This window comes from Grampus griseus (genome assembly GCF_964374135.1).
Source record: "Grampus griseus genome assembly, chromosome: 5".
Lineage (NCBI taxonomy): Eukaryota > Metazoa > Chordata > Mammalia > Artiodactyla > Delphinidae > Grampus > Grampus griseus.
In genome coordinates this window covers 65,522,184-65,544,679 of record NC_138998.1, presented here as the reverse complement: position 1 = coordinate 65,544,679, position 22,496 = coordinate 65,522,184, and the positions used below count along the sequence as shown (strand labels likewise).

Here is a 22,496-nt window from a genome sequence, read left to right as displayed (position 1 = left end):
TTCCCATGTACTGGACCCCTTAGCTAGACAGTGAGAGGATGGGACAAGATAGAAAGGAATGCTCCTAGGGACTTAGACACAATCAACTCTCCCTTGAGGGTGTCGTCATACCAAGAGTTTACTTTGTGGTATCTTCATAAGGTAAGAAAACCTGCTGTGAATTGGATGTGATTTGTAAAGCCCAGACAGATTTGTCTCTCCCTGAAAATGAAGGAAATGCTTCTTATTTCATGATTGTTAAGTGTCTGCCCTCAGATAGAAACATCAACTTTATTACCATCTTCAAAGGATTTCAGTGTAAGGAGGGGATTCAAGAAACACTTTGCCCAGTGAGATATATAATTTCTAAATCACAAAGAAGCTCATACAGACAATAACAATACAACTAATATATTTAGTTGTTCCCAGTACAAGAGCAAGACATGGGGAAGCGTGTCGTAAGAGAAGAGGGAAAAGGAGAGAGTATGAAAGTCAAATTAGTGTCATAAAGGCAACAACATCTTGCCACACAATGGGAAGTCCCAAACCTGCTTATTAAAATCTTGTTGCTCACAATAGAACACAGGCTATAAAAAGGCCATGGGGAACCATTAATTAAATATTAAAAGATCAAAGAGTTTTAGTCCCATTAGTTTGTATGTAATTTACATTCTCAAGTATAAATTTAGAGATAATTCCCCATCTCTAATCGCTTTCAACTTTCTGATAAGGTATCTGCAAATACAGAGTCCTACAGGGAGTTTAAATATATCTTTCCCCATGCGGATCAAGTATTGTTCCTTTCATAAGAAGTTGCTTTTGAATATCACTCTCCACGACTAAAGTGATTATCATAATATACCTCAAGTTATTAGCCTTGAGGGGTACTTTTGTTGAGAGAAGACAGTAGGCCATTTTTAGATATGTCTAAGCAATAATAGCAGATGAACAAAAATATGAGGAAAAGGTTATCCAAGCACACTGATAGCAAGTGGTTCAGACCTTCATTACTGTGACTCCTCATTCATTGTCCAAGGCCAGAGGCAGTGGATGGGTGGTAGAAAGTTCCAGGAGTCTTGGGTTCCTGGCCTGCTATGACCCCTAAGTTGCTGGTTGTCTTTGGACAAGTCACATCTTCTTTATGTGTCTCAGGGGTGGGGTTGGATATTTTATGAGGCCCCTCCTGGCTCTGAGAAAGAATGCTAAGCTGTATCAGAACGGCAAATTTGCAGTAAATAAATAATTGGCTGGAAGCCTGAGGGAAGAAAGCAACAACCCAGAGTGACCCATAAAAGAACACAAGAGGTTGAAGGGACCAGACTGGTTTGTTTTACGACCAGGTATTCAGAGATGTGATCTAATGCACGATATTATGATGCTAAAAATGCCTTGTTTGTCTTAAATTGATCTATACTTTCATATCAGTCACATCTTTGCATAACCAGCTTGAAACTCATATACTGATCCTCTTTCTTATTATAGCATTGGGTGTCCACTCCTGGCAGCTGAGTAACTGAGTGCCATCCTGCCTCAGCAAGCCAAGGAATAACTTTCCTTTCCAGATATGAACAAGAACCAACTTAAATATCCAGCAAAACTTACATAGATTGTACTACATCTCCATAGCGGGATATTATAGAGTGTTAAAAATGATTTTATGAAACTACAGTTATTGACATAATAAATATTTGGCATGTAATTCTATTCCTTTGCACAATAAAATGTACATGTAAGAAAAAGTAAGGTTATTCACCAAAATGTATAAAAGCACATTCATATATTTTGGTTAACTTTGAACTGTGGAATTATGGTGACTTTTATCTTGCTTGCCCACATCTTCCAATTTTTTTCAATAAACCACCTCCTGTGAAATTATTTTAGAACCCTGTAATAAAATAAAATGCATGGCTAAGGAATTTCTCCACTCAGTCACTTACTGCTTTTCTGAATTTGCAAGATATATCCTTAAAATTCTTACACTGTAATAAACTGATTTATTTTAAATCACTGCATGGGATCACAGAACTATGAATGGGAATTGGGGAACATTTGTTCTAACCCTAGCTTTGCTACTTACTAACCTCTTGGGCAAGTCAGTGCCCACTAACTGTTAGGACCTTGGGTGAGCTACTGCCCCTCTCTGGACCTTAGTTGCCTCTAAAAATTAGAGAATTGACTAGCAACTTGGTGTTCAAAGTGTGGTAGGTGGACAGAAAGCATGAGCATTGCCAGAGAGTTTATATAAATGCAGAATCTAAGGCCTCATCCCAGACCCATTGAATCAAACCAGTATTTTAACAAGCTCTCCAGGTGATCCGTTTGCACGATAAAGACTGAGAAGCATTGGCCCATATCATCCTTAGATCTCATTTCAGCTCTAAGAAGCAAAACATTATGATGTATGTTTCATAGATCTGAGTCATTCAGAGCCCTGGCCTGATCTAATTATCCCTTGAGAAAATCAGTTAGCTTCCTTCATTTGAACCTCTTTCCTGCTACAGACCCTATAGGTCTACATTTGTATCTCACCTTAGGGGTCATGGTGAGGTCATGGGCATCTTAATATCATTCCTATTACCAATAACAGGAATGTGAATGCCAAGTCAGCAAAAAAGAGAAAGAAAGCATTTAGAATAGCAAGAGATGCTGTTTATGAAATGTTAATAGATGTGTCTTACACTGTATTAAGAACTCTTTAAAAATTAGCTTAAACTCCCATATAAAACTGACATTTTATCCATACTTTGAAGATGAGAAAATTTATATATATGTGTATATATATATATATATACACACACACACACACACACACACATATACATACATACAATGTCTCCTCCCATTTCCTCAGCTACCACCACATCAGCAGATTTGTGGTTTACAAGGTAGTAAAACTGGATCATTATTTATTCAAAATAATATTTATCATTGTTTCAGTCGAACCAACAATTGTATTTTCATTATCCTCATATGCATTAAAGCACGTTCATTATACTCACATGCTAAAAAAGAAAAAACCTCTTCATATTTTGTCTCTTGGTCTGAAGGAAAGTTAATGCTGACTGCTTGGGAACGTAGCCTTTACAGATACCTCCTAAAGAGTCCTCAGGTCTACTTCAGACTCACTGATAAGATTAGAAGAAGGTTTTCCTTTCCCAAGCTCTTGAGAACTTAAAGTTACTTTCTATACACCTATTGGAGAAGATGTTCTTTACATGAATCGTAGTCAATCACTGAAAATCTTTACTAGGGGGCCATACGTTCAATTGTACATTATGGCAGAAAGAGCACCGGACTTAGAGACAGAAGGTACAGAGTCTAGCTACAGCTCTTACACTAATATTACGTGGCTTAGGTCACTTCACTCCTCTGAAACTTCAATATGTTTACCACTAAAACAAGAGTGATAAGCCCCTTCCTGCCTACCTCACAGTGCTTCTCCAGGGGACTGTATTTTATAAGCTACATAGAGCCACACACATAAAAGCATCATGTAAATAAATAAATAAACAAACAAAAGCTCTGTTGTAGCTTTAGACTGTGTCAGTTTAGCTAAGCTAGAACTACATTTTCTAGAATTTCCTTTCCTGTCTGCTTCTAAACTAGTGTTGGCCACAAGAGACGTTTGTGTCAGATTTGAAAGGCAGAAGTGAAACATCAGTCATGATTCCTTATTGAAGATGAGGGCAGGACAATCAGGCCCAAGTGCAGCTCATGTTCACAGCTGCCAACCTCCTGTTTACTTGATGGCATGGGAGGGGGTGGGGAAGCCCCTGGACCTACAGCTCCTTTTGCTACAGTCAGACCTCCTCCCTCAGATCCTCCTTCCCTGAACTGGGTAAGTGTGCAGCTCACTCGGTGGAGAAGAGCACTGGCTTCTCCTGAAAGTGACTCACATCTTCAAGTTCAAACTTGGTGGGAGACAAACACAGGTTCCATTTTTCCATGGTGGGAGCCGCTCGGTCAAAAGGAATTCCAGTTTGTCCATCCAGGTTGAGGTTATTCCCTATTTCCTATTCCTACTTCACAACAGCCAATTGGTTGATCTATAGCAACTTCAGACCCATCATCAGATGCAAAGACAACAGCTTTGCATAGACTTCTCAGGCAGCTCTCTTAATTGAACCAGCTTCCAATGATAAAGCCCTTATTCTATATCATTCATCACTGTTCTTCTCTCGTCAAATCCTGTTCATCTCTCATCATCACTATCAAAGAAAAGGACACTCTAAGGGATGCTTTGATTTCTTTCCCAGCTATATCTTAAGCTTAACTTTGCATATTCAATAAAGTTCTTATACTTTAGAAAATAAACCATTTTCTTTCCCTATGCAAAAACACACAAACACACACATAGTATAGAACATGCCAAAGCACTCTGCACATATGAGTCACTGAATACAGGTAATATAGGTATATATCTTCAAACACACACACACACGCATATTGAGTCTCTTTAGCTACAACTTTATCTTAACCAAAGATATATTTTAAAGGCTAACAAATCAGGGTTTGTTAGTTAAAGCATTATAAATAGTCTCAAACTCTTGGCCACCACTTATTTAGCAGTTGAGTTGAAAAGTTTTTTTTCAACAAAGAGATGTTCCATGTACACTTGAAGAAGCTCTCTGCTGCCACAGAGCACAATCTGCAGTGTTGCCCCCAGTTGATGATAGCCTACAAGCTCACTGCTTTGACGCACACGGAAGAAGCTCAGCTCCAAACTGCAGCTATAGGATTGGAATAAAGTGTTTGTCCCCGTAGTGTTATACCAGCATGCCCGTGTAGACCCTTGAGGTTTAGCCCATGCTCAGTAACACTTTCCACTCCATCACCCATGTCTTTTCCAGACTTACAACAAATATTCCCTCTGGGCTCCCAGCCTTATATTCTAGCCAGTCTGGTTCTCTCTCCATAGAGCATTAATTTATTGAGGTCAGGTCTAGCATGAATACAGGACTCAGGAGCCAAAGACTCATGGAGGCTGGAGAACATGCTTCTCCTTGATACTATCTGGTAGTCAAAAATAGACCCTTAACTTCTCCGAAATTCAGATCTTCCGCCTATAAAATGGAGATAAGGATGACTACTTCACAGTTATTGTGACTATTACACAAGATAACGAACATGAAAACAGTTGGTAAAACATGTGGTATATGGAAGGATATTAGGATATTTTTAAGGAGAAGTTTTATGTAGTATTTAAATTCATGATTTTATTATTTTACCCGTGTAATGAAGTACTTCCGTGAGATATAAGGCTGGTGATAGGGACTGGGGTAGAGTGCTGATTCGGTCACACTTGGAAGCCTTGAAGTCTGCCTTGGCCCTGAGACAGTGCCTGGGTCACCCTCCTCCGTGGACAGCTGATCAGTCTCAGAGTTTTGGTCATCTCCCTCTTGCTTCGGAGACACAGGCTGCAATCCTTCAAAACTCCCAATGGTTGACATTTCTTCAGCCTAAAACAAAGGAAGAAACAATCTTCTCAGAAAAAAAAAAAAGTCGCCTGTGTCCTAGCTATGACAAAACAGTGTATGATGAGCAAATGATGCTCCTGAAACTGACAAACCCACCGCACATTAACTAAGCAGAGGCACTGATGGATGCAGTTCAATAACACAGACTCTGCAGTCCTCTGTGGACGTTTACCAGGGGAAAGGAGCAGAGACCCTCTGGACAGAGAAAAGGAAGCTGCAAGTATTTCCATTTTCCCCGTCTTTATTCCCAGGGACAGGAAGCTGAACAAGGGAACAGCAGTATGAGATCATTATCAGACAATTTCTCTTCAAGTTTTCATAGCATTTTTGCTTGAAAACCTACTAGCCTGCAAGCTTATTTAAGAGTTAAAAGCAATGATACTGCACCTTCTTGTGTACTTCTTGGGTAGTAATAGGGCACGAAAGCACTTAGAACTGAGCATATTTTTAACCGCAAGACTGCAATTCTAAAAATGTATCTTCAAGGATACACGGGGAATATAGCCAACTGTAAATGGAATATAATCTTAAAAAATTGTGAATCATTACATTGTACACCTGTAACTTATATAATATTGTACATCAACTATACTTCAGTAAAAAATTTTAATAATAAATAAATAAAAATGTATCCTAAGGAAATAATTCAGACAAATGCAAAGACATAAATATAGAAGGTTGTACATTACAACACTGTGTCTAACAGTAGAAAAGTACATAATTTTATGTCTAATAGCAAAACATTGTGTACAATAGCAACATTACACACTCACACAACATTGCATCTAATACCAAAAAAATATAGTGAAACTAAGGATCCATCAGCAGAGAATTGGCTAAATAAGACACGTTATACTGCACAGTGAATACAATGTGGTCATTACAAATGTGAGGATATATTTTTACCATGGAATGATGTCCAAAAAAACAATTGTTAGTGGAAAAAATGTTATAAAATATTATGAATAATGTTATTCAAATTTGTTACAATAATTCAGAAAGAAAGAAGGAAGGAAGGAAGAAAGGGAGAAAGGGAGGGAGGGAAGGAAGGAATATTACCTGGACTTACATATGTATATACATGTGTGGTAGGACAGAGGTTAGAAACAATCTAAAAGGAAATAAAATAAAGTATTAATACTGATTATCTCTGACAAATTAGTGGTTACCAGTGAGGAGAGGGAAAAAGGGAGGGGCAAGATAGGGGTGGGGGGAAGATGGCTGAAGACTAAGACGCGGAGATCACCTTCCTCCCTACAGATACATCAGAAATACATCTACACGTGGAACAACTCCTACAGAACACCTACTGAACGCTGGCAGAAGACCTCAGACCTCTCAAAAGGCAAGAAACCCCCCACGTACCTGGGTAGGGCAAAAGAAAAAAGAATAAACAGAGACAAAATGATAGGGACGGGACCTGCACCAGTGGGAGGGAGCTGTGAAGGAGGAAAGTTTTCCACACAATAGGAAGACCCTTCGCCGGCGGAGATTGCGGGTGGCGGAGGGGGAAAGCTTCGGGTCTGCGTAGGAGAGCACAGCAACAGGGCTGCGGAGAGCAAAGCGGAGAGATTCCCGCACAGAGGATCAGGGCCGACCGGCACCCACCAGGCCGAGAGGCTTGTCTGCTCAACCGCCGGGGCGGGCGGGGCTGCGAGCTGAGGCTCGGGCTTCAGTCGGAGCGCCGGGAGAGGACTGGGGTTGGCGGCGTGAACACAGCCTGCAGGGGGTTAGTGCGCCACGCCTAGTCGGGAGGGAGTCCGGGGAAAAGTCTGGACCTGCCGAAGAGGCAAGAGACTTTTTCTTCCCTCTTTGTTTCCTGGTGCGCGAGGAGAGGGGATTAAGAGCGCTGCTTAAAGGAGCTCCAGAGACGGCCGCGAGCCGCGGCTAAAAGCGCGGACCCCAGAGACGGGCAGGAGACGCTAAGGCTCCTGCTGCCGCCACCAAGAAGCCTGTGTGCGAGCACAGGTCACTATCCACACCCCCCTACCGGGGAGCCTGTGCAGCCCGCCACTGCCAGGGTCCCGGGATCCAGGGACAACTTCCCCGGAAGAACGCACGGCGCGCCTCACGCTGGTGCAATGTCACGCCGGCCTCTGCCGCTGCAGGCCCGCCCCGCACTCCGTGCCCCTCCCTCCTCTCGGCCTGAGTGCGCCGGAGCCGCCGAATCAGCGGTTCCTTTAACCCCGTCCTGTCTGAGCAGAAAACAGACGCCGTTCAGCGACCTACACGCAGAGGCAGGGCCAAATGCAAAGCTGAGCCCCGGGACCTGTGAGAACAAAGAAGAGAAAGGGAAATCCCTCCCAGCAGCCTCAGAAGCAGCGGATTAAAGCTCCACAATCAACCTGATGTACCCTGCATCTGTGGAATACCTGAATAGACAACGAGCCATCCCAAATTAAGGAGGTGGACTTTGAGAGCAAGATTTATGGTTTTTTCCCGTTTTCCTCTTTTTGTGAGTGTGTATGTGTATGCTTCTGTGTGAGATTTTGTCTGTATAGCTTTGCTTCCACCATTTGTCCTAGGGTTCTATCTGTCCATCTTTTTTTTTTTTAATTTTTTTCTTTTATTCTCTTAATAATTATTTTTTTATTTTAATAACTATTATATTTTATCTTACTTTATTTTATTTTACTTTATCATCTTTCTTTCTTCCTTCCCTCCTTCCTTCCTTCCTTCCTCCCTCCCTCCTTTCTTTCTTTCTTTCTTTCTTTCTTTCTTTCCTTCTTTCTACTTCTACTAATTCTTCCTTTCTACTTTTTCTCCCTTTTATTCTGAGCCGGATGAAAGGCTCTTGGTGCTGCAGCCAGGAGTCAGTGCTGTGCCTCTGAGGTAGGAGAGCCAACTTCAGGACACTGGTCCACAAGAGACCTCCCAGCTCCACATAATATCAAACGGTGAAAATCTCCCAGAGATCTCCATCTCAACACCAGTACCCAGCTTCACTCAACGACCAGCAAGCTACAGTGCTGGACATCCTATGTCAAACAACTAGCAAGACAGGAACACAACCCCACCCATTAGCTGAGAGGCTGCCTAAAATCATAATAAGTCCACAGACACCCCAAAACACACCACCAGACATGGACCTGCCCACCAGAAAGACAAGATCCAGCCTCATCCACCAGAACACAGGCACTAGTCCCCTCCACCAGGAAGCCTACACAACCCACTGAACCAACCTTAGCCACTGGGGACAGACACCAAAAACAACGGGAACTATGACCCTACAGCCTGCAAAGAGGAGACCCCAAACACAGTAAGATAAGCAAAATGAGAAGACAGAAAAACACACAGCAGATGAAGGAGCAAGATAAAAACCCACCAGACCTAACAAATGAGGACGAAATAGGCAGTCTACCTGAAAAAGAATTCAGAATAATGATAGTAAAGATGATCCAAAATCTTGGAAATAGAATGGACAAAATGCAAGAAACATTTAACAAGGACCTAGAAGAACTAAAGATGAAACAAGCAACGATAAAAACACAATAAATGAAATGAAAAATACTCTAGAAGGGTTCAATAGCAGAATAACTGAGGCAGAAGAACAGATAAGTGACCTAGAAGATAAAATAGTGGAAATAACTACTGCAGAGCAGAATAAAGAAAAAAGAATGAAAAGAACTGAGGACAGTCTCAGAGACCTCTGGGACAACATTAAATGCACCAACATTCGAATTAGAGGGGTTCCAGAAGAAGAAGAGAAAAAGAAAGGGACTGAGAAAATATTTGAAGAGATTATAGTTGAAAACTTCCCTAATATGGGAAAGGAAATAGTTAATCAAGTCCAGGAAGCACAGAGAGTCCCATGCAGGATAAATCCAAGGAGAAATATGCCGACACATATTAATCAAACTGTCAAAAATTAAATACAAAGAAAACATACTAAAAGGAGCAAGGGAAGAACAGCAAATAACACACAAGGGAACCCCCATAAGGTTAACAGCTGATCTTTCAGCAGAAACTCTGCAAGCCAGAAGGGACTGGCAGGACATATTTAAAGTGATGAAGGATAAAAACCTGCAACCAAGATTACTGTACCCAGCAAGGATCTCATTCAGATTTGATGGAGAAATTAAAACCTTTACAGACAAGCAAAAGCTGAGAGAGTTCAGCATGACCAAACCAGCTTTACAACAACTGTTAAAGGAACTTCTCTAGGCAAGAAACACAAGAGAAGGAAAAGACCTACAATAACGAACACAAAACAATTAAGAAAATGGGAATAGGAACATACATATCGATAATTACCTTAAATGTAAATGGACTAAATGCTCCCACCGAAAGACAAAGATTGGCTGAATGGATACAAAAACAAGATCCATATATTTGCTGTCTACAAGAGACCCACTTCAGACCTAGAGACACATACAGACTGAAAGTGAGGAGATGAAAAAAGATATTCCATGCAAATGGAAATCAAAAGAAATCTGCAGTAGCAACTCTCATATCAGAGAAAATAGACTTTAAAATAAAGACTATTAGAAGAGACAAAGAAGGACACTACATAATGATCAAGGGATCGATCCAAGAAGAAGATATAACAATTGTAAATATTTATGCACCCAACATAGGAGCACCTCAATACATTAGGCAAATACTAACAGCCATAAAAGGGGAAATCAACAGTAACACATTCATAGTAGGGGACTTTAACACCCCACTTTCACTAATGGACAGATCATCCAAAATGAAAATAAATAAGGAAACACAAGCTATAAATGATACATTAAACAAGATGGACTTAATTGATATTTATAGGACATTCCATCCAAAAACAACAGAATACACATTTTTCTCAAGTGCTCATGGAACATTCTCCAGGATAGATCATATCTTGGGTCACACATCAAGCCTTGGTATATTTAAGAAAATTGAAATTGTATCAAGTATCTTTTCCGACCACAACGCTATGAGACTAGATATCAAGTACAGGAAAAGATCTGTAAAAAATACAAACACATGGAAGCTAAACAATACACTACTTAATAATGAAGTGATCACTGAAGAAATCAAAGAGGAAATAAAAAAATACCTAGAAACAAATGACAATGGAGACATGACAACCCAAAATCAATGGGATGCAGCAAAAGCAGTCCTAAGAGGGAAGTTTATAGCAATACAATCCTACCTTAAGAAACAGGAAATATCTCGAATACACAACCTAACCTTGCACCTAAAGCAATTAGAGAAACAAGAAGAAAAAAAAAAAACCAAAGTTAGCAGAAGGAAAGAAATCATAAAAATCAGATCAGAAATAAATGAAAAAGAAATGAAGGAAACAATAGCAAAGATCAATAAAACTAAAAGCTGGTTATTTGAGAAGATAAACAAAATTGATAAACCATTAGCCAGACTCATCAAGAAAAAAAGGAGAAGACTCAAATCAACAGCATTAGAAATGAAAAAGGAGAAGTAACAACTGACACTGCAGAAATACAAAAGATGATGAGAGATTACTACAAGCAACTCTATGCCAATAAAATGGACAACCTGGAAGAAATGGACAAATTGTTAGAAATGCACAACCTGACAAGACTGAATCAGAAATAGAAAATATGAACAGACCAATCACAAGCACTGAAATGGAAACTGTGATTAAAAATCTTCCAACAAACAAAAGCCCAGGACCAGATGGCTTCACAGGCAAATTCTATCAAACATTTAGAGAAGAGCTAACACCTATCTTTCTCAAACTCTTCCAAAATACAGCAGAGGGAGGAACACTCCCAAACTCATTCTACGAGGCCACCATCACCCTGATACCAAAACCAGACAGGGATGTCACAAAGAAAGAAAACTACAGGCCAATATCACTGATGAACATAGATGCAAAAATCCTCAACAAAATACTAGCAAACAGAATCCAACAGCACATTAAAAGGATCATACACCATGATCAAGTGGGGTTTATGCCAGGAATGCAAGGATTCTTCAATATACGCAAATCAAACAACGTGATACACCATATTAACAAATTGAAGGAGAAAAACCATATGATCGTCTCAATAGATGCAGGAAAAGCTTTTGACAAAATTCAACACCCGTTTATGATAAAAAACTCTGCAGAAAGTAGGCATAGAGGGAACTTTCTTCAACATAATAAAGGCCATATATGACAAACCCACAGCCAACATCATCCTCAATGGTGAAAAACTGAAAGCATTTCCACTAAGATCAGAAACAAGACAAGGTTGCCCACTCTCACCACTATTATGCAACATAGTTTTGGAAGTTTTAGCCTTAGCAATCAGAGAAGAAAAGGAAATAAAAGGAATCCAAATCAGAAAAGAAGAAGTAAAGCTGTCACTGTTTGCAGATGACATGATACTATACATAGAGAATCCTAAAGATGCTACCAGAAAACTACTAGAGCTAATCAATGAATTTGGTAAAGTAGCAGGATACAAAATTAATGCACAGAAATCTCTAGCATTCTTATACACTAATGATGAAAAATCTGAAAGTGAAATGAAGAAAACATTCCCATTTACTATTGCAACAAAAAGAATAAAATATCTAGGAATAAACCTACCTAAGGAGACAAAAGACCTGTATGCAGAAAATTATGACACTGATGAAAGAAATTAAAGATGATACAAATAGATGGAGAGATATACCATGTTCTTGGATTGGAAGAATCAACATTGTGAAAATGACTCTACTACCCAAAGCAATCTACAGATTCAATGCAATCCCTATCAAACTACCACTGGCATTTTTCACAGAACTAGAACAAAAATTTCACAATTTGTATGGAAACACAAAAGACCCCGAATGGCCAAAGCAATCTTGAGAATGAAAAATGGAGCTGGAGGAATCAGGCTCCCTGGCTTCAGACTATACTACAAAGCTAAAGTAATCAAGACAGTATGGTACTGGCACAGAAACAGAAAGATAGATCAATGGAACAGGATAGAAAGCCCAGAGATAAACCCCCACACATATGGTCACCTTATCTTTGATAAAGGAGGCAGGAATGTACAGTGGAGAAAGAACAGCCTCTTCAATAAGTGGTGCTGGGAAAACTGGATAGGTACATATAAAAGTATGCGATTAGATCACTCCCTAACACCATACACAAAAATAAGCTCAAAATGGATTAAAGACCTAAATGTAATGCCAGAGACTATCAAACTCTTAGAGGAAAACATAGGCAGAACACTCTATGACATAAATCACAGCAAGATCCTTTTTGACCCACCTCCTAGAGAAATGGAAATAAAAACAAAAATAAACAAATGGGACCTAATGAAACGTCAAAGTTTTTGCACAGCAAAGGAAACCATAAACAAGACCAAAAGACAACCCTCAGAAGGGAGAAGATATTTGCAAATGAAGCAACTGACAAAGGATTAATCTCCAAAATTTATAAGCAGCTCATGCAGCTCAATCACAAAAAAACAAATAACCCAATCCAAAAATGGGCAGAAGACCTAAATAGACATTTCTCCAAAGGAGATATACAGACTGCCAACAAACACATGAAAGAATGCTCAACATCATTAATCATTAGAGAAATGCAAATCAAAACTACAATGAGATATCATCTCACACCAGTCAGAATGGCCATCATCAAAAAACTAGAAACAATAAATGCTGGAGAGGATGTGGAGAAAAGGGAACCCTCTTGCACTGTTGGTGGGAATGTAAATTGATACAGCCACTGTGGAGAACAGTATGGGGGTTCCTTAAGAAACTACAAATAGATCTACCATATGACCCAGCAATCCCACTACTGGGCATATACCCTGAGAAAACCATAATTCAAAGAGAGTCATGTACCAAAATGTTCATTGCAGCTCTATTTACAATAGCCCAGAGATGGAAACAACCTAAGTGTCCATCATCAGATGAATGGATAAAGAAGATGTGGCACATATATATAATGGAATATTACTCAGCCATAAAAAGAAACGAAATGAGGTAGATAGACCTAGAGTCTGTCATACAGAGTGAAGTAAGTCAGAAAGAGAAAGACAAATACCGTATGCTAACACATATATTTGGAATTTAAGAAAAGAAAAATGTCATGAAGAACCTAGGGGTAAGACAGGAATAAAGACACAGACCTACTAGAGAATGGACTTGAGGATATGGGGAAGGGGAAGGGTGAGCTGTGACAAAGCGAGAGAGAGGCATGGACATATATACACTACCAAACGTAAGGTTGATAGCTAGTGGGAAGCAGCCGCATAGCACAGGGAGATCGGCTCGGTGCTTTGTGACCGCCTGGAGGCGTGGGACAGGGAGGGTGGGAAGGAGGGAGACGCAAGAGGGAAGAGATATGGGAACATATGTATATGTATAACTGATTCACTTTGTTATAAAGCAGAAACTAAGACACCATTGTAAAGCAATTATACTCCAATAAAAAATAAAAAAAAAAAAAGAAAGGGGTAGGGGATTAAGAGGTACCAGCTTCTATGTATAAAATAAATAAGCTATGAGGGTATATTGTTTAGCACAGGGAATGTGGTATTGTATTTTATAATAACTATAAATGGATTATAATCTTTAAAAATTATGAATCACTATGTTGTACACCTGAAACTTATATAATATTGTACACCAACTCTACCTCAATTAAAAAATAAATGATTATCTCTGGGTGATAGGGTTACAGGTGATTTTTATTTTCTGTTTTCATAAGTCTCTGGATGCTTACAATGACTACATCTGACTTAAAATAAATAGAAACACAATAGATTTATTTATATTTTGTAAATATAAAGAAGTAACACAAAGCAAAACAAAATAGAAGGTACATGCTAGCTTAGCAAAAAGTGCCCTCAGTCAAGTGGCCATTCTCAAGCGGAGGCCACATAGTTATGGCTACAGCACGCACACCACCAATGCTACAAGGTAGGAGGGTCTCACACACAGCATCACAGTGGGACTGGAAATGCCATCTTAGTGTCAAGGTTGCCTCAGAGTTCTTAATCAGACAAATTCCATTCCTTTGTTCTTGTGAAATACCAGAAAGTGAGCAATGGCCCCTACCCATGGCAAGTTTGCATTATTGAAACTGGGAATAATTCAAGTATTCAAGAGAGCTAAAAATAGTATGAGCATATAATTTATTGCCTAACCCTGGACACTTTTGAGCATGAAAAAAGTGTTATTAACAATCATGCCAGGATTATAGGAGTAAACCAGCATTGTCTCAGGAAAATGTAAACATACACAGTCACCCCGAGGGGCTTCAGTGGAGGGAAAACACAGCTGGTTAGGGACTCACGAGTGAAAAACCCTCTGTAGATCATACTACAGGTTATTTCCTCTGATTCTCCCAGCAGCCCTAGAAGGATGGTTTTATCTCCATCTCTCTGGGGATCCCAGAATTGGTGGGACCCCCCCCCCCAGGGCACACTTAGATAGTAGTGACAGCACACAGCCTTCCACTCAGGACTCCCAACCACGATTGGAGTCCAACAAGCCCACCATGATGCACACTGTCTCACAACAGAAAGGACCTCGCTGAGTTTTCAGATGATTTTTTAAAGTTATTAGCCTGTGGGAAATACAAGGGCACGCATGGAAAAGCAAGAGAAATTTACTGTGTGTGTGAGAGAGAGAGAGAGAGCATTGAGGCACTGCGGCCTCCCTGGCAACTGCATGCTCTATTTTTGCAGGTCTGCCGCCTCTATTACAGTGGCTGTTGGGAGGATGTGTGTTTCTAGAGTTCCCTGTAACCTGTGAAGGAAGGTTTGTGCCTTTGGAGAAGGAAAGCCTGCTTCTGCATTTGCAGAATTCTGTGAACTGGAGCCTAACAACAGGCATCTGTGAAAGGCTCCAGTGCCTGGAAAACAGAGGGAGGATTTAATTAGCACCACTTCCTCTCCCTCAGGCTGTCTTCTCTGGAAATACTTGGAGAAGGGAAGTGAAGCACTTGGAGACTGAGATTTTGAGGTCCAGGAAGAAGGAAACTCGCAGCTCCAGTTAAATTCTGACAGTCATGAAGCGTAGAAAAACTGAGCCCAGCCACCTCAGTGCAGAATGATTCCAGCTCTGTTGCAGTCATGGGGGCATCTTTGCAAGCACAATGAACGTAACTTCTTCAACAGCCTCCCGGATATGAGAGAAGTGCCATGCGTCGAAGCAGCCCCCAACGGTCCTCAGCGCCACCTGCCCAGACAATGTTTATTCCCAATTCAATAAAACACATCCTCCTATCTCTGCTTAACCAGACTATATACATTGAAATACTAAAAGCTTGTACCTGGATAAATTACGCCTTGCCTCAGACCCATCTAGAGCCATTTAGATTTGAAAAGGATCATCATTCCCTAAGATTGCCCAGTAAATTTATCTTAGCATGTGGTGCTCAAGAAAGTAAAGGCAGTATAATTTCTAAAGGAAGCAAAGGGTCAAGGCTTAGCAAAGAATTATGTCCATACTTTTTGACCTCGTCTTCTCATTTGAGGGAATTCATGTAATGAAAGTTATCCTAAAAACAGAAAAGCCTACAACACTGCACTACTTTCATATTCTAGGCAGTAATGAAAAATTGGGAACCAGCTAAACACCCAGTGGCCAAGGAATTGCTAAGCTACCCAACTGATATTGAGCAGACATTTAAAATATGTGTTGCAGCAGCTGGAGTAAAGGATGTATCTTCTTGGGTCAAGAAAAGCAAAAAACAGATTTTCTCTGGGATGATTGAATAATCTTTACATTGGTAAAGACCAGAAGGGAAATACTTGGATTTATTGATAGATTGATCATAAATGAATATTTGGGTTTTTTTAAACTTTATATCATGTTAGTTCTGCTTTAGTAATAAAAAATAAAATATATGAATAAATGTGTTGATTCACAAACTCAGGAGAGCTTCCTGGGTGAAATCTGAAACTGAGCCCTGTACAGAAAGGCCAAAAGAGACCGAAGAAAGCAGCAGACCACTCCAGATTGGCAGGTGGCAGGGTTCATAAGCAAGGGAACTTACATACCAGGCTTGTCTTGGGTGGCCTCAAGGTGAGTAGATCTCCACACCTGCCCGCCAGCATCTTAAAAGCTTATAGAGAGGCCTTAACTGGGTCCAGTCATGTATTCAGTCCAGATGGTCTCAATACCACACTGCTCTCTCAAGGCTGTGTCCTCAAAAAGAGCTGCCACGGTGGGAATGGTGGGTGAAATGTACATGTACATTGCATGGACAGGGCAGGGGTGAGGAACCGCCCATGGCCCAGTCCACTTGCCGGTCAGCTAGCAACCATGTCCTCTGGATGACCTCCTCCAACAATGCCAAATAAATCCATAAAGAAGTGCTACCCTTTTTTTGGTCAGATAATAAGAATTCTACATTTCTCAGCTTCCAGCAAATTCATAGCTAAATTTAATATTGTATTGCAGTAAATAACTTATTTCTGGATCCTCGTCTAAGTATACCTGCCTCCCTTTGTACCTGCTTTCATGTATCTCTCTGGGACTTTTTCTAAGAATATTTCAGAGGCATATAGGGCATAAATGATAGCTAGAGAATTATTGTCCAGTCCAACCCCTTCATTCTGCAAATTTTGGAACATGGATGTAAAAGACTTGCCCAGGGTGACACAGCTAAATAGAATCAAAACACAGAATCAGACTCTGGGGCTCTAGTTCACTGCTTCAAGTTGTAGCATTTAGAAGAAAAGCAGAGAAGCAGTTATCAGACTTACACATTGGTAAACTGAAGACACTTTTGCCAAATGCCTGCAGTCTGTCAGCCTTGCTTTGCTTTGGGATGGAAGATACAGCTCCCGTGAAGCAGGGGTTCTCTCCAGCTTTTCCCCCACCCAACACTGCAGGTGAAGTTTCCTCCTTCACCTGGCATCAGGCTGACTTATCCTTAGGCACAGGAAGCACAGTGTCTGGGTCCACAAAACTTTTAGCGGCTCGGGAAATGTTTTCATGTATTTTAAAATCAGAAGAGAAAAATGAAATTTTAAGGTCAAAAAAATGTTGTTGTTTTTTTCTCATATCAGAGAAAAGATGAAATTCGTAGGTCACCCCAAATCTATTACATTTTGCCTAAAAACCAAAATAGATTAATTAATTAAGTAATTAATAAGAAACTGAACTAGGTACAGTTATAGAAACATAAATTTCAATAGTGATATTATTTTGGTAGAGACATTCACAAAGGCAAAAGAGGTTTAGGCCCATAGAAGTCATAATGTGGACCTGACTTGAATCTGTATCCCACAACTCACATTCCCTGCTTAATATTCCATTCTGGGGCTCCACACTAGACCATCAGAGCCAGAAACATCCCCACATTCTAGCACTTTCCAATCTCCTTATAAAACCATGGGTAATCATTAGTCAAATCCATCTCCCCTGCCTTCACTAATCAAGGTTGTTTAAGATTTTGCATGTCCTCTGAGCAGCATGTAGCCTAAGTGAGAAGATATTTGCCGGAGGTGTGTTCCAGGAACTTGGAGTCAGCTGTGGCTAGTTCGAGCTGAGTCATTTAGGACTGGAGAGGACCACTGACCCTCCAACTGGGCATGTGTAAGTGTCCATCTGCTTTCTGACATTCTGATGCCAGAGAGCCAAGACTCCACTCTCAGATCATGCTAAGCGCCTCCATTTGTGAACATGAAAGGCCTGTGGGCTAGTTATATCTGCGCAGAATGTCTGTCAATTACTGCATCTTTTTCCAATCATTTTTCCCCACACTCCCCGCGCTCTCCACTCCTCAGACCACCCCGCTTCTTTGTTCTTGATCACGTAAATACTCAGAGCCCCTCGCCTTCAAGGAGGCAGATGTGAGACTGGCTTGGCTGCCTTCTGAATAAGCCTTCTCTCTGCTGCAACGCTGGGCGCATCAGCATTTTGACTTGCTGTGCTTCTGTCAATATGGACGCGGTTCGGTAACACTTGCCCTGGAAAACTCTGTTCTACGATGCACTGGGAGATTTCTGTCCTTGTAGACAAACTGTACAATCTTGAGATAACTATTTTTGCTTTCTTAAAATCAAAGGGAGATCCAGCATAGTCAACCTCCAATGAATATGTGTCTCCCGGAGAAGATGAATAACTACCCTGAGAACTTCTACTAATCAGCCTGAGTGGCCACAACCCCAGCCAGAGGCAAAGAAACGTGGAGTCTGGGGATTTTTTTTCCCTCTCTCAAGAGTTTACTATAGAACAGTTTGGACATAACAAAAAGCATCATATTTCTGATCAAGAAAGCAGGACTGACATTACATAGAGATACTGGTAAAACTCGGGGCTGTTTCACGGTGAACCCCTTCTTAGGGCAATGTACTCTCCATTTCCACAACACGATTTTTCCTCTTTGTCCATCTAGTTTTAAAAAGTCCTTCCCGGCTCCCTGCTCTCTCTGCCACTCTGGAGAGCCCGCGCGGCCAGTCTCAACCTTGCTTTCTTTACTTTCCATGCCTGTCTCCTAAGAGCTCCATTAAGTCTCCCTGAGATTTATTGATTTATTTATTTTATTTATATTTTTTTGCTGTACGCGGGCCTCTCACTGCTGTGGCCTCTCCCGTTGCGGAGCACAGGCTCCGGACGCGCAGGCTCAGCGGCCATGGCTCACGGGCCCAGCCGCTCCGCGGCATGTGGAATCCTCCCAGACCGGGGCACGAACCCGTGTCCCCTGCATCGGCAGGCGGACTGTCAACCACTGCGCCACCAGGGAAGCCCCCAGTCTATGATTTGTTACCAAGAAATGCTCCCCTCTTGCAGGGGAGGTAGCGCTGGGCTGGGGAGGAAGTGTGAGCCTTAGTTCCTGTGGCTTGGGTTGCATTCAAAGATGTCAACTGTGTTTTTCTGATGGTGATGCCTCTACCCACGTGAAGGGGTTAACTTTCTCGAGGCACAGTCCCCAAATAAAAATCTGCTTTTAGTTTTGACATTTCATAAAGGTAATTTATGTGTGCAGCCTTTCCTGGGTCTCTCTGTGAGAACAGCTGAGGGATGTGCAGTGGATACACAACAGTACTCTAACACCTCGAAACTCTGTGCCAGTTGAGATAAGAAAATTGGCAAACAATTCTTCACAATTTCACATTTGTACATTAGTGATAACATGCCAGCAGGGCTGCTCTGTGTCCTGAGAGAAAGTGGAATTTATGGAGGGTCTCTTCCCTCCCAGCTTCTCTTCTGCCAGGCGGGGCCCTCTGCTCTGCTACCTGAACTTTCACTCAGTAGACGGGGTTGGGAGGATGAGGGGAGAATACAGGCCCCGGATAAAGAAGTGTGGGCCCCCACTCCCTGCCTCCCTCACTGGGTAACCCTGGGCAATTGCTTCCCCCCTTTTGCAAAGCAGTTCTTCATCTACAAAATGAGGGGCAGACTTTATGGTTGGCAAATGTGTACTCCTGAAAATGACTCACCCATTTCAATCAAAACAGACCCACTTATCTGTTTCTGTACTTCCTCTGAAGCTTTCATTTGCCGGGGGAAAATGTATTGAAGTCTGAAGTTGTTGGACTAAATTATTCCTTCCAGCTCAATCACTCCACAAGATTTCATTTTTCTCCAGTGCCCAGAAGATTCCAGATTTAAGCCTACAGAGGCCATTCAATATGGCTTCCCCATCCCCTCTCCAGCTGAGCAGGTTACTTCCTTGTGATGCAAATGCTGTGAGGTCAAAGGAGGAGGACTGTGCTGGCAGTCGTGAATTCAGGCACCCACTGTGGAAATTCTGGGGTTTGGCCTCTGACTTACCTCTAATGCAAGTGGATATCCCCAACGACCAGAGATGTTAGGGACACCCACAGTGGAACATTGGACACCCCACCTGCACCATGGCCAGAGACATGCTAGATCCTCAATATCTATTCTTGCATTTAAGAAAGGAAAAATTTAGAATTTTGCTGAGCTTCTCACACAAAACATTAATTTTTAGAAGGGCTTCCTCAAAAATATACGGAAAAGATTAAGATAAGGATATTGGCTAGAGAACTCGGTGAGATTATAGATCCCTTGAAATTAACTTTGCCCATTTCCATGAACACTTCCACCACTCACCCAGTCCAGGTTACACTGACGCTGGAGTTCCTGACTCCTGTAGTGTATGTCACGCTGTTCTGTAGTCACCATTTACTTTGCTCTCCTGGCTTCACTCCTGGGCTGTGAGCAACTCTGGAGCAGGGACTGTGCTATCTTCATCTCTAGAGACAGCACTTGGCATGGGATGATCCAGAACAGGCACTGAGAACAAGTTCTCAAATGCATGAAGGGATGTCTTGCTTGTTTCTCTGTTAGGTCGGAGATCTGAGGGCAAGTCTTATGTCTGATCCGTTGTTGTTTGCACATTACCTCATGCGTCATCCATGAGTGCTCAGTAAATGCTTGTGCACTGAGTAATGAAGCCCTTTGTGGGGCATGAATGGAAATAGCTCTGTACACGTGCACTTACACTCAGACACACATCGAAACACATTCCACAGTCTTTCATCTATAGAAGCTCATAGTCTAGTGGAGGTGATGGAAACATAAGTGGATAACTGCAGACCGATATGATAGAGCCGGAATACAAGAATGTGCACATGGGCTTCCCTGGTGGCGCAGTGGTTGAGAGTCTGCTTGCCGATGCAGAGGACACGGGTTCATACCCCGGTCCGGGAAGATCCCACATGCCGCGGAGCGGCTAGGTCCATGAGCCATGGCCGCTGAGCCTGCGCGTCCGGAACCTGTGCTCCGCAAGGGGAGAGGCCACAGCAGTGAGAGGCCCGCGTACCGCAAAAAAAAAAAAAAAAAAAAGAATGTGCACAAATACAATGGAAACAGAAGTGAGTGGAGAGAGAGGCTGGGGAGGGTGGAAAGTTAGAGCTATGGAGAAAGGTGTCTCAGAGCTGACTGCATGTTAGAGGATGGGTGAGGACATTCCTGGCAAAGGTGCAAAGGTGTGAGGTGTGAGGAGAAGGGTGTGTTCAAAGGATGGTGGGTAATATGGTGCGTGTAATTCAGATGTCAGCTGCCCACATCCAGCCCCTACCCCTTGAAGAGCTGGTAACACTTGGTTAAAACTTCGGCTCTCTGACAGGATGAAACTCTGGAATCCTCCTCATGCGTCCTCTGTATTCCCTTCTCTCTGCTGTCACACCTCCATCCCTGCTGGTATAGGTCCCTCACAGTCAACCCAGATGCAGTGTCTGGGCTCAGCACTGTAAGATTCCACTTGCTTCAAGAACTTCATGAGATTAACAATTTCCTTAAAGATTTAGAGCAGTTGTGGAGAGGTGAGTCACATTGTGTATGGTCCAAATTTGCCCCTTCATTTGTTTCTTCTCTGTCCAGGATAACAATTTCTGTTTTTGTGTGTGTTTTCATTATTTGAAACACTTATCTATTTTATCCACATAACCTGATCTCTCAGGTTCTCCCCTCAACATCCCAGAATAAATGGAATTCCCCCACCGAGATGAATTCTGGAGGTAAGTATTAATATAAACCTGTACAAGGATTTGTGAGTCAGGGAGATGTGTCTGAAAAAGTAGAAGGCATCCAACCTATAAGCCAGACATCAAGGGTAATGACTTATCTCAGGCAGTAGCAGAAGCATCTACTTTGCAGCTGGCCTAGGGCAGAGAGGGGACAGGAAAGTGGTGGCATTCTCCTCCTGCGGAAGAGAATAATTAAGGCTAAATCAACAGCCTCCCTACATGCTCCAAAGAAAGAATAAAGAAGCATGCGAGGAACTGACCAGGTTAAAGACATTGGTCCCAACAATGTACTTTGGGGGTCTTGTAAGCACTCAAATATTTTTTTTCCTGTACAAGTGAAAAAGAAAGGAGCAAAGAAATGAAAAGAATCAACAAAGGCCAACAATTCAGCTGGCAGCAGCTCCATGTTTTTCTCTCTCTAACGTAATAAGATCCCTGATTTTGAGTCTGCTGATTCAGAAACTAGATGGTGACAATGCCTAGAAATTAGAGCCAGCCTCTTTCCCAGTTATTGGGACGTCCCAGGGGAGTGTGTGGGTTATGAGACCAGGGATTACTACCTACCCAGCATTAATCCTGGTGCCAGGGAGAGGGGCACTAGCACACATTCCTCAACCAGGTGTTCCTGTCTGGGAGCTCT

General features: G+C 41.7%; 1 protein-coding gene across 1 annotated transcript in view; it reads right to left on the bottom strand.

Moving 5' to 3' along the window:
- TPRG1 (tumor protein p63 regulated 1) overlaps positions 1 to 22,496 on the bottom strand; it is a gene marked incomplete at its 3' end in the record, with an annotated part of 183,676 nt that overhangs the window by 105,488 nt on the left and 55,692 nt on the right. The window contains exon 2 of the mRNA XM_082654605.1: positions 5,208 to 5,438. Within this exon, the coding sequence (XP_082510731.1) occupies positions 5,208 to 5,429 (222 nt within the window). The 5' untranslated portion in view covers positions 5,430 to 5,438. The remainder of the gene's footprint in view (positions 1 to 5,207; positions 5,439 to 22,496) is intronic.